Raw genomic sequence first — 14,653 nt, forward strand, 5'->3', positions numbered from 1 at the left:
ATTTTGTGTCCGAAGACTGAATTTAAGAGATTTTAAGATAGGACTTATGAAACTGATTAACTAAAAATTAGACTGTCTAATTATTTATCTGAGTAGGTGAGTCTTATAAATGCTCTCTCACAATCACTTGCCTTAATTCTTTTAAATTTTGACAAAAAAATTGACGGAATCTTAATCCCTCCTTCTTAGTCTCTACATTAAATGTGGTACAAGTTTGTCTCTATATTTTTTTATCCTAAATTTATTACAAATTGGTTGTAAGAATTCCTACGTTCCAACTTTTAAAAAAAATGACGTGTTCTTTAATATATAAAAATCATTTATTTCTACAACTAGAGTGATCCCACTTACTATATTATATATTAAAAAAACCGGAATAAAATACTCTTAGGCAGTTTATAATATAGTAAGTGGTTCTTACATACTTAAACAACACATGTTACATTTTAAAAAAATGTTGTAAGAATTCATTCAACTCAATTTGTAAGAAATTTTTGTATATCATTTAAATTGAACAACACGCGTGCAAAAGGAAATGGTAGAATAATGTTGTTTTAAGAAAAAGAACATATAATCCCTTCAAACTATCATATCATTATCAATGTCTTTCCAAACTATCAATTGTGTCAATCTCTCTCCTAAACTACCGAAAATGTCAATATTCTCATAATGACAAAAATACCCTTCATAAAATATTAATATTTTTTAAAAAAAAAATCTAAATAACAAAATGTTATAAAAAAAAAAATGGATTTTTATTTTATTTCCTTTTCATTTGTTTATTTAATTTTCAGTTATTTTTTTCGTTTGTTTTTTTTTAAAAAAAAAAAAATCGTTCTTTTTTGTTTTTTTAATTTTTTTTTTTGAAAAAATCGTTTTTTCTTTAATTTTTTGGAAAATTGCACCGTTGGTCCCTGTGGTATGTCATAATTATTTTTCACTCTCTATGGTTTAAAAAGTTTATGGAGGTCCTCGTGGTATGTAATAATTACAAATCGATCCCTGGCGTCAAATTCTGTTAAAATTTTTAACAGATTCCGTCAAATGCCACGTAAGCGACACGTGTTGCCAATAAGATGGCGACACGTATCCATCTTAATAAAAAAATATAAATTTATTAAAAAATAAATAAAAATACTTATTTTAAAAAAAAATAAATAAATAAATTCAAAAAAAAAATGCTGAAAGGGTGGCTGGGCCACCCCCGGATCTTCCAGGGGTGGCCGCGCGCCACCCCATGCGGCCACTGGGGCCACCCCCAAAGGGGTGGCCCAGCCACCATTTCAGCTTCTTTTTTTTTTTGAATTTTTTTGAATTTTTTTTTTTTTAAAATAAGTATTTTTATTTATTTTTTAATAAATTTATATATTTTTTATTAAGATGGACACATGTCGCCATCTTATTGGCAACACGTGTCGCTTACGTAGCATTTGACGGAATCTGTTAAAAATTTTAACAGAATTTGACGCCAGGAATCGATTTGTAATTATTACATACCACGAGGACCTCCCATGAACTTTTTAAACCAAAGGGAGTGAAAAATAATTATGGCATACCACAGGGACTAACGGTGCAATTTTCCCTTAATTTTTTGTTTATTTAATGTTCACTTATTTTTTTTCGTTTTTTTAATTTATTTTTTTGAAAAAATCATTTTTTTCTTTAGTTTTTTTAATTTTAATTTTTTTAATTTGTATATTTATTTTAATTTTTTTGAATTTATAAGTTATTTTAGAAAAAAAAATATTGACATATTTTAATAGCATGAAAGAGAATATTAATGCAATTGATAATTTGAACTTTTGAAGGGCATCATCAATGGAATAGTAGTGACTTGCGGATATGTTAAAAGAGAATATTGAAGGACATATTAAATTAAAGTGTTTTTTTTTTTTTAATTTAATAGTAGATTAAGGAGATATGTATATTTTTCTTCTCTCTCTCTCTTTTAAGTTTTAACGAATCTTGTAGTGACTTGTACCACCCCGTCAAACAATCTCTTTCTTTCGCTGTAGAAATTCGTCCCGCTCTCCTCCATCTTCATTATAAATAGCTTCTTTGGTGGTGTCCACAGTTACCAACTCTCCCTCTCTCCATAAAAATCTGTCTCACTGAATCGACTTCTTGATTTTTGTGCCAAATTTGCTTTGTTTGGTGTTTGGGTTTGAATTTCGGGGCACAAGAAAAAAATTATGGGTTTTATGGATTCCCAGGTCTTGGTGGCTCTGGCACTCTCACTTGTTGGTGGAGCGAGTACTTCCCTTGGTGAGTGAAGCTTATAGTGTTTCAAATTCGAATGAGTATCGTATTAAAGGAGCATTTTTGTGGATATAATTTGAGGGTTTTAATTGCTTATTACATTTTATAATTCGTTTGTGTTTTGGGTATCGTTAAATTCGAATCTTTTCTTGGATTTGGATTTATAGACGTCCAATATTGGAGGCATTGGTCGATGGGTTGCTTCTAATTTCAAATATGAAGTAATTACATTCTGCTGAAAAGTTGACTTTCAGGTTCATATACTTTTCTGTGATTGAGGCTTTGATGGGACCAAGACTTTGCTGAGTGATTATTTAAGCCAATGTAATCTGACTGGAAATAATAATGTCTTTTATATGAATTGCCTATGCATTCAGAAAACTTCGTAAGTTGCATTTTCTAGTCTTACCTTCCAAAATGCTGCTCTGGTCATTGACATCTTCGTGTAGTAGAATATGGTTTCATAATACAAAAGTTACTCTTTTAGTGTTTTGTTACGTGTTCCATACCAAGGTTTCATGGATTTCCTGAATGTTTTTTAAGAAATTGTTTTTACGCGTGGAATTGCAGGTTATGATATCGCATTGCGTACTAAAAAGTTTTTCTCTCTTATTGATATCTTTGCATCTTAACACACACACACAGAAACATATACATGCTTGGTGTGTCTATCTGAGTCATGCAAGTTTTTGTGTTAGCATGGCACTCTTCCTTGACTTATTCAACTCTAGCAACCTCAAACATCCTACGCATGCTAAATGCATCAGTATTATAAACTTTTGATTTGCAGTTCTTGTACTTCTTTTCTGTTTACTTCATGGCCTCTGTGATGAACATAAGTAATTCCATATTAGCTTGTGTTTTGTAATATAATTTTAAGTTCTGGAATGTTGAGCAGGTGCACTTTTTGTAATTCTCAATCAGGCTCCCAATTTGAAGATGCTTGGGCTTTTACAGGTGATGCTCAGTACTCAACTGCTTCATTTCTTATCCAAAATTCTGGATGGCTTGCATGGGACATGTGATACCACGCATTTCCTTAATTGCTATCATTTGTGATTTTCTCTTCTAGCCAATGCTTATATTTTATAATTTCCCAGGATTCGTTGAACTGATAATAGAAATGTGGAAGAATAATCTAGACTTTGATCACATATTGATTTTTTTTCCAATTAATATTAATGTTGGGAGATATTTTGTTCGGAATTATTATATTCCCTGCAGGGATTTGCTGCAGGTCTGATGTTGAGCATATCATTCCTGGATTTGGCTCACAATGCCATAAATTCTATTGGCTTCTTAAAAGCCAACCTTTGGGTGAGTTATATACTTCAATGTTCATATAATACAAATCTTCACTTTTATTTCCTGATTTATTCATGTTTGTCGTGGTAATTAAATTCTACGTTATTGCCAAGGCAGTTTTTTGCAGGAGTCATATTCTTTGCTATTGTTGCCAATTTTATCCCAGAACCAACACTTGTCCCTGTTTCAGATGTGAAAAGCAAAAAGGTATGAATATTTAATGATTGTTTTCTTAATCTACTTGTATATGATTGAATGCTTCTATAATGGCTCCAAAAAATTGGAGAATGGTTGAAAGTTTTCTGCTGTGCTTGAGTACAGAAAACTGGAGATGAAGGTGGCAAGGACATTATGAAAAAGCATCGCCGCCAAGTTTTATACAGTGGGATTATTACAGCGATAGGTATGAACAACCTCATTGACATGGTTCACTCTCCTCATAGATTGTGATGTGAATTATTCCAAAATTGATTGCATATAATTTGTGGAACTAAAACTGTAGTTAGTTAATGTATTCCATCTGCAAATGATATAGCCTAAAGGCATATGATGGATAACTTTGAACATTTTTTCTTCTTCTGATAAGTCACTTTGAACAATTGAATTTTTGGTTCTCGATCTTATAGTATTAGAAAAGTTGTTTTTCTCTGTATGTGTTTTGAATTGTTTATGTGTTTGAAGAGTCTTTACTTTGTTTTCATAAGGCAAATTTTCTGTTTTCCTGGACTTTTCTTTTTAATTTCCTTGAGAAAAAAAGGCTTGTTAACGTTTTGAGCTGATATGCCGAATTTCGTATTGTACAATTTTCTACTACCTATCAGGCTGACATGGCCAAACAAAGCTTACCATTTTATTGAGAACTACAGTATTGGGTTGAGCGAATATTGTGCCATTTCCCACTATAGTCCACTTTGTGAAAGGATTTTGTTATAGCTCATGCTAGGTGCTCCTTTACTTTCTAATTTGCCATATGGAATTCTGAATAGTTTATGTCATACAAAGATGGGCCCCATCATCGTTGATGTTTCATGCTGCCGCTTCTGCGTTTGATCATATCATTTGATAAATGCCAAGATCATTTTTTGCATATTACCTAAGGATCTATTGTAATTCATATAGTTATAAAGCTATGAACTAGAAATTGAGGTACTTGGATAATATGTAGTGAGTCTCTGCCATTGATGGATCTTGCCTGCATGTTTGTAATTTTCTGCCTGCTTACTGGTTGTTTGATAAACTTAGATGAAATTCTGCCAATGCTAATTCAAAGTTATATTATGAAAAGTTTATTTAGTACCTGAAAATGGGATATAATGATGCTGGAAGTGTATTTCCGTAAGATAATTTTTTGCCAGACTAAAAGTGCACCTGCTGCCTGGAATTAGATGTGAACTGTACTGTGGCAGGTTGGCATTCCATGACTAGACCACTAGCTTCAATAATGCACCTTTGCACCAAGTGCCGCTTAGTGTGTTGTTTTTAATGTTCATTGGCCATATTGTGCACATATTGGCTAGGCAGAATGCTCTCATCAGAGTTAGGCATATTTGCCTTGATATTAGGCTCAGATCCGGGTAGCTAGGTGTGCTTTGCAAACTAGATACTAAAAAAAGGTATGATTGTCAATTGGGAGTTTTTGCTGAATATGCTGAGGAGTTGCGGGTTTGGAGAGAAATGGTGTAACTTGATAGCGCATTATATTTTTTCAGTGTACTTTTCTGTTTCGGTGAATGGCACTCCACCAGGAACTTTTAGTAGTTCTCATGGACTAAGACAAGGAGACCCTTTGTCATCCTTACTGTTTGTCATTATTATGGAGGCTCTGAGCAAAATGATTGGTGCTATAGAGAACGGGGGCTTTCTCTCAGGCTTTCTTGTAGGAATTAGGAATGTGGGTGCCCTTAACATCTCTCATCTATTGTTTGCGGATGGCGCTTTATGTCCCTATTGGCAAAGTTTCTAATGTTGATGAACTTGCTAGCATTTTGGGTTGCAGAGTCTCTTCTTTACCTATGAAGTATCTAGGTCTTCCGTTGGGAGCTTCTTTTAAGGCCAAGTCTATTTGGGATGGCATTATTGAAAAAATGGAGCTTTGGTTGGCTAGTTGGAAGAGAATGTACTTGTCTAAGGGTGAAATGATTACTTTGATAAAGAGCACCTTATCTAATATGCCTACTTATTTTCTCTCTCCTTTTCCCCTCGCTACGAGTGTTACCAATCAGATAGAGAAGTTACAGCGGGACTTCTTGTGGGGTGGTATAGGTAAAGAGTTTAAATTTCACTTGGTTAGTTCGACCAAGGTTTGCTTTCTGATTGGGGTTCTGAAAGCTTATTTAGTTCAACTGAGCTCTCTTGGTGAAATGATTATGGCGCTATGTGCATGAGAGAGAGGCTTTGTGGAGGGTGGTAGTGGATTCTAAATATGGCAACTCATGGGGTTGGTGGCGCTTTAATGAGGTTCATGGGTTATATGGGGTGGGTCTTTGGAAAAATATCAAGAGGGGTTGGGGGAGTTTTTTAGTCATACTAAATTTGAAGTAGGTGATGGCTCTAAGACTAGATTTTGGCATGACGCATGTTGTGGGAATTGGTCCTTAAGCAGCTTGCCCTGTGTTATTTATTCATTTGGAGTTTTCTTGTGACTCTCATCAATGGAACATTAATTTTATTAAAGTGGCGCATTACTGGGAGGTGGACTTCTTTACTTCGTTCTTCAATTTATTATGCCTGAATTCAGACCAGACCAGACTCTTCTTTGGTTGGGCTGCTCCCACGCACACAGACCGGAAGATCTCAGTTGTCCTGGATTGGACAAGATTCCTTCAGATTGAGACGGGCAGGTAAGATAAGTTATGTTGGGCCCCTTCCAAGAGAGGGTTGTTCGATGTTAGATCATTCTATAAATTGAAGAATTATCTAACGCTCTTTTCCCTTAGAAGAGTATAGGGTAGAATAAGGTATTTTTTAGAGTGGTGTTCTTTGCTTGGTTGGTCGCGTTAGAGAAGATTCTCACTGTGGATAATTTTAGGAAGCGGCGGATCATAGTGGTAGTTTGGTTTTGTATAAGAGCAGTGTGGAATCTTTTGATCACTTGTTACTCCATTGTGAGGTTGCTAGCGCGTTATGGGATTCTATTTTCAGCCTTTGGGGTTACCTTGGGTTATGCCTAGACAAGTGGTAGATCTATTTGCCTGTTGGAGAGGTTAGAGTGGTAGTTCTCATAGTGCAGCATTGTGGAAGATGATTATGTACTGCATAATGTGGTGTATTTGGAGAGAAATAAAAGACCATTTTGGAGATTGTGAGAGGACGGTAATGGACTTAAAGGCTTTTTTCCTTAATATTGGGCATGCCTTGATCACTTTCATATTTCTGGCTTGCACAATTTTCTTGCTCTTTTTTTTTGGGTTAGGTGTTTCTCTTGCATACATTATGTGTACTTGAGTTGCGCCCTTATCCAAAACAAAAAATAATAATAATAATGGTAGAAAATTTTGTTTTATTGAGAGGTTATGAGTAGCCAATGAAGTTGTCAATGTTGATGATTTTCTGGATGAAGTATTCAAGGCAATTGGTTACTAAAATTCTAGATTTAGTGCTTATGAATAAATGATTTAGTGAATTTCATATGTTAATATGTTTTAGGAAGTGTTAAGCTATGATTAATCTATTGCATAGATAGCTACTCTATATATTTTGTATAATTGTAAATTGTATTGATTACTATATGTCATTGCAATAAGGTTTACTTTGGTATTTATTGAAGGAATTGAATGGGCACATGCTTGCTGATAATGTTCTTTTGGTGACATCAAAAACTTTTACTGGATATTCTATATGTCTGGATGACAAACTTATATCCCTTCACGACGCTCCCTCTCTGAATTAGGGACTCCGCGTACAAATACAAGTGATCATTAAGTACATATGTATACTTCTGGTGGACTTCAGTGGCATCCCTCCTTGGCGTCCTTTTAATGAATTTATTGATAAAAAGAAATATAATTGCAATGAGGTTCATGGCTTATATTTTGAATTACAGATATCTTTGAACTGATTACACCTTATGGTACCATAGTTTCATTCAATACTCAACTAAGCCTTAATCTCAACTAAATTTGGGGTTGGCTAACACAAATTGTTTCTTTTTTCCACTTTTGCTTGAGTGAGATGTCAAAAATCTAGCAAATTTAATTTTCTTTTGCGATAATCTTCAGCTATTATAATAATTTAACTAAATAGGAACGATTACATAAGGTCCCTTCTCTAGAACGTATCCGTTGGAAAGGAAAATGTAGAGCTGACTTGTTACTACTGTAGAATTGATCATGTCGATATCCTCGTCTTAAAGATTTTAGCTTGAGTAGCTGCTTCAACAAAGGTCCTGACTAGTACATAGTGATCTGCCTCCAAACTATTCCTGATGATTAAACTGCACTTATTAGCACTTGGATGCTTTGCAGAATTTCAAGAAATTGATATTTCAAGGGCACTGAGAAATTTCAAACTTCATTTTTCATGAGTTATTGCATATCTGCAATGTAAACAAAGTGCTTTTGTTGATCCTATTTGATGAAAACTTTGTGTCCTCCGAGCTGCAGGCATAAGCTTACACAATTTCCCTGAAGGAATGGCAGTGTTCCTTGGGTCAATGAAGGTATTCCCAGCTCTTCCTTTTTCTTTTTTTCTTTTTTCTTTTTTCTGTTGCAGGAGTGTCAAGTTAAATTTAATGAAAAAAGTTATATCCATTGTTATGCGTGTACTCCTTTGACTTTGAATTAGATGTTCAGCTTTAATTTAATTCAGTGTAATTGTGAATACTCTTGGGAAATAGATGTTCTTTTAATTATCATTATACTTTTGTGATTCATGATGAAGTATATGAATTCGATTTTCCCTTTATGTTATTTGTCCATGATGCAGTATAAGAGTCTGATTTTCCCTTTAGGTACGGACATGCTGGAAGGGGAGAGAGAGAGAGAGATAGAGAGGAATTATTTATTATTCCGTAATCTTAATGTGTTAAAAGATGAGACAATTTAAGTGTATCACCAAACGATTAACATATAACAGAGCATCTGTTTAGGAATTTATTATGTTATATTTTTGACGCAGCACTAACAGAGGTTACATAAACCAGAGGCACAAACAGAGTAAACAAACTACTCAACTCACACACTCAAGCAATGGAGTCTCACCAGTGCTAACAGAGATGTCTTATCTCTTAGAAAATATGGGAAAATTCAAATACTTTTCATAATAATACGAAATGCTCAATTACGTCGATATATAAGCACCAGCCACTTATTGATAAACTTAAGCAACAGAAGCCAACTTATTGATAAACTTTAAACAAACTGAAATGAGCTAGTAATTGGCTACAATGCATATATGTAATACTAGATAAAAATTAATTCTTCAAGCAGATAGCTCTTGATAGCTTGATCGTTAGCCCCATCCCTTCAGCCATGAAGTGAGGAAAGTTTATCTCCATGCAACCAAAATAAAATTTTCTCGAACACGGTTGACAGGTGGAAACAGAGCAAGACATGCAACTGCCTGAAGAGTTTGAGAATATTTTAGCCACCGTCAGTTTTATTGTACCAAACAATAATCTTTGTTGTTTTAAGAATTACCATCAAGTTTTACTCTTATCAAAAAAAGAACTTCCATCAAGTTTGTGTTCTATAAGTTTTTTCTTTTATCATATCCTTGCATAACATTTTTAGGCATTGTGGGCTTTCTCTGAACCTATAAACTTCCAACTAAAATGAAAATATGAGCATTCTCTAGTTGATAGAAATCTGGCTTATGTGGCAATCTTTCACTTTGTTATGGATGCTCAATCTTTTGATACTTCAGTATGAGTTGAATTTGAGGTGATTTTTATAAAAGCTATGCCCATTTTTGGTTTGGAAATAATTTGAATTGATAGGATCCATATATAATCTGATTTGTAAGGAAGCTGAAACTTATTTTGAACCTTCTGGTCTTCAGAGAAATAAACACTGGTGCTTATGCCACCAATGCCACCAAGATTTCTAATTTTTTCATGCTTCTTTTATAGGGTCTTCGCGTTGGTGTCAACTTGGCTTTGGCTATTGCTCTGCATAATATTCCAGAGGTATGCATTCTCTGATTCTGTAATATATCTAATTTACATACAGATGCTATTGGTTCTTCCAGAATGCTGCACCCTGCCAGTACTAACAGTAACTTCCAACTTTTTAATTGCTAACAAACTCTGAACTGGTATATTTGTTAACCACTGCTTTACTTCCCATTTGATGAACATTTATCGTGAGCCTATATTCTCGTTTCAAAGGTAGCCATTTTGGCATGCTCTTTTCACAGAATTTGTTCACATATCTTACTTGTAAGCCTGTAGATTGGTGCAGCTCAAGCTTTGACATAGCGCGTTAAGGTGGCGATTTATCTTTTTTTCTTCTTAGTTTTATTGTTGTTTGTTTGTCTCTATGTGTAATGAGCACCTTCCCCTCCCTCTCCCCCACCCCCCCACCCAATGAATTAGAGACCATAGCAGAAGCACACATGGGTTCCATCAACAGTATTGATCTCAGAGATGTTCGAGTGTGTGCTTGTTGTTGTCAATCATGATTAATTCCATGTGCTACAAACCAGCTTTATGCGCATGGATGCATGTGACTAGAAGAATTCCTGGGATAAGATGTGATGAGTTACTTGAATGGGTCCAACCTATTAGAACAAAGGGAAATAGAGATCCTTCAGCCTTGTTCCCACAACTGTAATCTATTAGGGGTCTGAGGTTGTCAAGAAATATAATATACATGTAATTATGGCTTTGGAAGGCAGAAATTATTTTTGGAAAGGAGAAATAAAGCTCAGAATTATTGTTCGTGCCTGAACCTGCTTTCTGTCCCTTTTATGGCTTTAACAAATTGTTCAAGTCATGCCCAAGCTGAGAAATTAGAAATGCACTTGTCATGTAATTCATAGAATTAGTGATACTATTCTGATTAAGAAGAATATTTTTCCAAATCAGTATATGATACTCAAATGATTTTTACTTATATCAGTATACTTGGCAACTAGAGACCTGGAGAATACTGTTGTAGAAAAATTTAAAAGGGAGAGCCAAAACAAAGTTAAGAACGTGGTAATTCCTTAGATGTATTTAAGTGTCTATCCAAGTTGCTTTGGCTAATATATCAGCCATACAAATATAATTGTATGGCTAATTTATTTGCAAAGGAACTTTATAGAAATTAGATTTAGTGTGTTTGGTTATACAGTTTCATCTAAAGGCTCTTCATTATAGTCTGTAGAAATGTGTCCAGGACTTTAGGTGTGTACTGCCCTAAATTCATTCTTTCTTTTTCTTTTTCTTTTTCTTTTCTCCTGGATCTCTCTCTCAAAAAGCATGATCATATTTGTATGTTCTGCTTTTGTTTTCTTCCTGAAGATCTCCATCAAAAAACATTTATTGCGGTATATGTTCTGTTAGCGCTCTTGATTATGGTATGAATTTGGAATCGTAATTAGATTGGTCCTTGAAAGAATCATTCTTAAATTGTTTTCTTACTGACGATCTCTATCAAAACGCACGTATATTGGTATATGCTCTGCCAGTTCTCTTGATTATGTTATGAAATTATAATTGTAATTAGATTCGTCCATGAAAGAAATATCACATTACCGAGTTTATTTGCTCTGGTGCCTAAAGTTTAATTAAAATAATGTGGTTTTAAAAGCTTATTTGAGTTACCCTAGTTTTTCTTAAAAGGTTTAAATTATTGGTCAATGCTGTATCTCTTATTAGCTCTGGCAATTCCAAAACTTAATTGTGTGATCAAGATTTTTGAAATTACAAAAATTACAAGATTAGTTCGAAGTCCCAGCTTGAATTAATGTCTCAGGCAATTAATAGTAGTAATAATAAAAATAACAATAATAATCATGTACTGACAGCTACATGGTACCGAGCTAAAATCAATGGCATTGATTATCATGTTCCCTTGTTTTTGGAAACCCAATCAGTCTTATGACTGAAAAATGACGATATATGTGGTGATGAGATGTTTCATTTTGCCCGCCCTTATTTTAGTTCCCTTTTTCAGGGTGTTGCTGTTGCACTTCCTGTTTATTTTGCTACACAGAGGTGAGAATGCTTGACGGCAGCAATTGATTCAGCTTTCTAAAAGCATTTATGATTAGTCAAGCGTGCAATATATTTACTTCTTTTGGCAATATTTAGTTGTTGCAATACATAAACTAAATCATGTTTGGTCAATGCATATGCAAATATTGGTACTTCATCAGAAATCAGAATAGTGTTTGAAAGAGTGGTATTGATGGTAATGGGTGTGGTGATAGTCTTAGAGGTGGTGGAGGTCATTGCATGCTGGCAGGATGGTGTGAAAAGTGGTTTAGAGTGGTCATGGGGGAGCAATTATCAAGTGGTTATCACACTGATGGCTGTTACCTTAGTGCCTGCTAGTACTGAAGATGGTGAGGGCAGTCTGGTGGTGTTGAAGGAGATGATCTTTATGGTTGTGTACCTTTTGGCTGTGGTTTCAAAGGATGGTATTGGAAGAATTGTTCCTGGTGACAATGGTGGTGATGGTAGCCTTTGTTTGTTGTTGGTTGTGGTGCTAACAGTTTGTAGGAGAAAAGTTGTGTCCTTCAGAATCAGTATGGCACCATGGGGATCTTATTTGGTGCACAAGTCAGATTTGCAATGTGTGATAAAAAGCTTCCCTTGATCCCATTATGAGAAAATAAGCTGACATGGACATTATAACGATTGACATTAATGTTCTAAGTTACTTTTGATGGGTGCTCTGTAGTATATTCTACGAAGCTATGATAAAGAAATAGAAATCAACTATGCAGTTAAATCACTAAATGGTTGATTCTTCTCAAATCGCAGCAAATGGCAGGCATTCAAGTTGGCTACGCTTTCTGGTTTTGCTGAGCCTCTGGGTGTTATAATAGTAGGTATGTCAACTGCTTTCTATTGTAAAATGGCAAAGCAAGCTGTTTTTCTTTATACGAATAGAAAACTTAAATTTAAGTTGAAGCCTTATTTTTAACTAATAGAAGTGATGTTTATGAGATGTAAGCCTTGGTATTGACGTAGGGTGAGGTTGTGAGATAGATACTGTGTGCATTACAAATTTGCAAATCGGGATTGTTTTTTTTTTTTGTAAATTTTAATGATTATCCTTGAAAAAATAAACTTTTTAATATCTCATTCTCAGCCTATCTATTTCCAAGCAGCTTGAGTCCAGAAATTCTTGAGGGCCTACTTGGATCAGGTTAGCCATATAATCATATCTTAATCATGAGTTGATCAAAGAGTGGTGAATTGTTATAATAGTTTTTAATTCTTTGTTTTCAGTTGGTGGGGTGATGGCTTTTCTAACCCTGCACGAAATGCTGCCACTGGCGTTTGATTATGCGGGGCAGAAGCAAGCTGTCAAGGCCGTGTTCTTTGGAATGGCTTTCATGTCTGCAAGGTAATAAAATTAATGGCAAAGAAATTCCATTTGAGGAGCCAACAGAAACCTCTGTTTTTCATTCCTCAGTGGAAATAGCAAAAATATAGTGCCTTTCAATATCTGCATTTTCTAGAAAAATGAAAAGAGAGAGTGCTAGTGGCAGACTTATAGTAGAGATTGTTGTTTGCCCCCAGCGAAATCCTGCCACCTATAAGACCTGAGACCCATACTGTATACATGCCATGTGGAATGTGAAACTGGTTGATTCTACAACTTTATTGTTCTCTTTGTAATTGGAGGTAAGTGATAGTTGCTCTGGTAGTGACTACCACTAACACCACAAAAAGTTTATATGCATGTTTGCTAGGGCATACTTTATGATGGAAAATAGTCATTTCTTATCTATAAGGGGTAAAAACATTATTAAACAGGAAAATGCCACAGCTGTCTTCTCCGGATAGCACTTGATTTTTGTTACTGGCGTAAATCATTTGGTCAATCCTACCTCAAGAAAGGGATACAAAGAAGAGAGAGAAAAAAAAAAAAAAAAAAAAAAAAAAAAAAAAATGAAAATACTGCCTTAAATTGTTTTGGTGTGGATACTTCCGCTAGCTTTTGCTATGGGGATGTTGAAAGAGAATGCAAATAGGTGTCTTCACAAGAATAAAGAAAAATACAGCTCTTTCTAAGTGGCATGTATGCTGTTTTGTACATGGTGGCTCTTGCCATCTGCAGTTCTACAACTGGTGGCGTTGAAATCACATATTAAGCTAACAAATATGTATTAAAGCGTTTCCATTAGTTTGTCTCCAGCTTCTTTTTCCCGGTTTTATTTGTCTTCTACTCATCTCCTTGCTTGTTGGCAGCCTATACTTTCTTGAGATCAGCTTACCCAAGGAGATGAGCCTGTAGTCATGGATGCTGCCTTTTGTTATTCCCAGTCTCGTACAATCCTGAACCGCCATGATGTTTTTCAAACAGTGCCTGCTTTTTTCAAGTGGCATTGAAGACCTTTACTGATGGTCGCATTGAAGACCTGTACTGATGGTCAGCATCATTTGATTTCAGCCAGAAGGTAGAGAAGGTATAGCTGTCTTTGTACCATCGCATCTCTTTTCATTAAGATAACAGAAATGTACTTCATTGTTTGTGTTTTATTGGAAAGGGGGGAAAAAAAAAAGAGAAATGAAAAACAAAATGAAGATGTTATGGAACTTGTTCTCTTTAATAAACTTCTATCATCCGTCTCTGCTGGTTTGCATATGTACACAAAATCTCAGGTAACTTGTAGCCTTATTTTGAAGCTTTACTTTGCCCTGTGGCTAAACATTAAATTATTTGTCAATTGTCACCCAAGTATTGTTAAGAACCCCACTTTGGAGCCATAAAATAAGCTCATAATTTTCATTCTTTGTGATTTAAGCAGTGCCATACTGACATCTCCATTTCACTTGAAACTGAGATGAGCCGTTTTGCCGTCTAAATTTTGTTTTATTGCATCAATTGAAGCCATTGGAGGGACAAAATCTCATCAAAGAGATTCATGGGTTTAAAGCTGTCTAGTCCTATCTTTCCTTAATAGAGAAAAAGTGAGATTTTGATTGGAT

At 34.8% G+C, this 14,653-nt stretch overlaps 1 protein-coding gene across 1 annotated transcript; it reads left to right on the forward strand.

The window, feature by feature from the left end:
• The first annotated feature begins 1,934 nt into the window (after positions 1 to 1,934).
• LOC133878641 (zinc transporter ZTP29) lies at positions 1,935 to 14,309 on the forward strand. Its single transcript, XM_062317216.1, has 12 exons — positions 1,935 to 2,265; positions 3,158 to 3,216; positions 3,484 to 3,576; positions 3,682 to 3,771; positions 3,886 to 3,967; positions 8,166 to 8,221; positions 9,632 to 9,688; positions 11,664 to 11,704; positions 12,476 to 12,543; positions 12,807 to 12,863; positions 12,947 to 13,064; positions 13,913 to 14,309. The coding sequence occupies exons 1-12, from the start codon at positions 2,193 to 2,195 to the stop codon at positions 13,956 to 13,958; spliced, it is 840 nt and encodes a 279-aa protein (XP_062173200.1). The 5' UTR covers positions 1,935 to 2,192; the 3' UTR covers positions 13,959 to 14,309.
• The last annotated feature ends 344 nt before the right edge of the window (positions 14,310 to 14,653 follow it).

This window comes from Alnus glutinosa, chromosome 9 (assembly GCF_958979055.1).
Source record: "Alnus glutinosa chromosome 9, dhAlnGlut1.1, whole genome shotgun sequence".
Taxonomy (NCBI): Eukaryota; Viridiplantae; Streptophyta; class Magnoliopsida; order Fagales; family Betulaceae; genus Alnus; species Alnus glutinosa.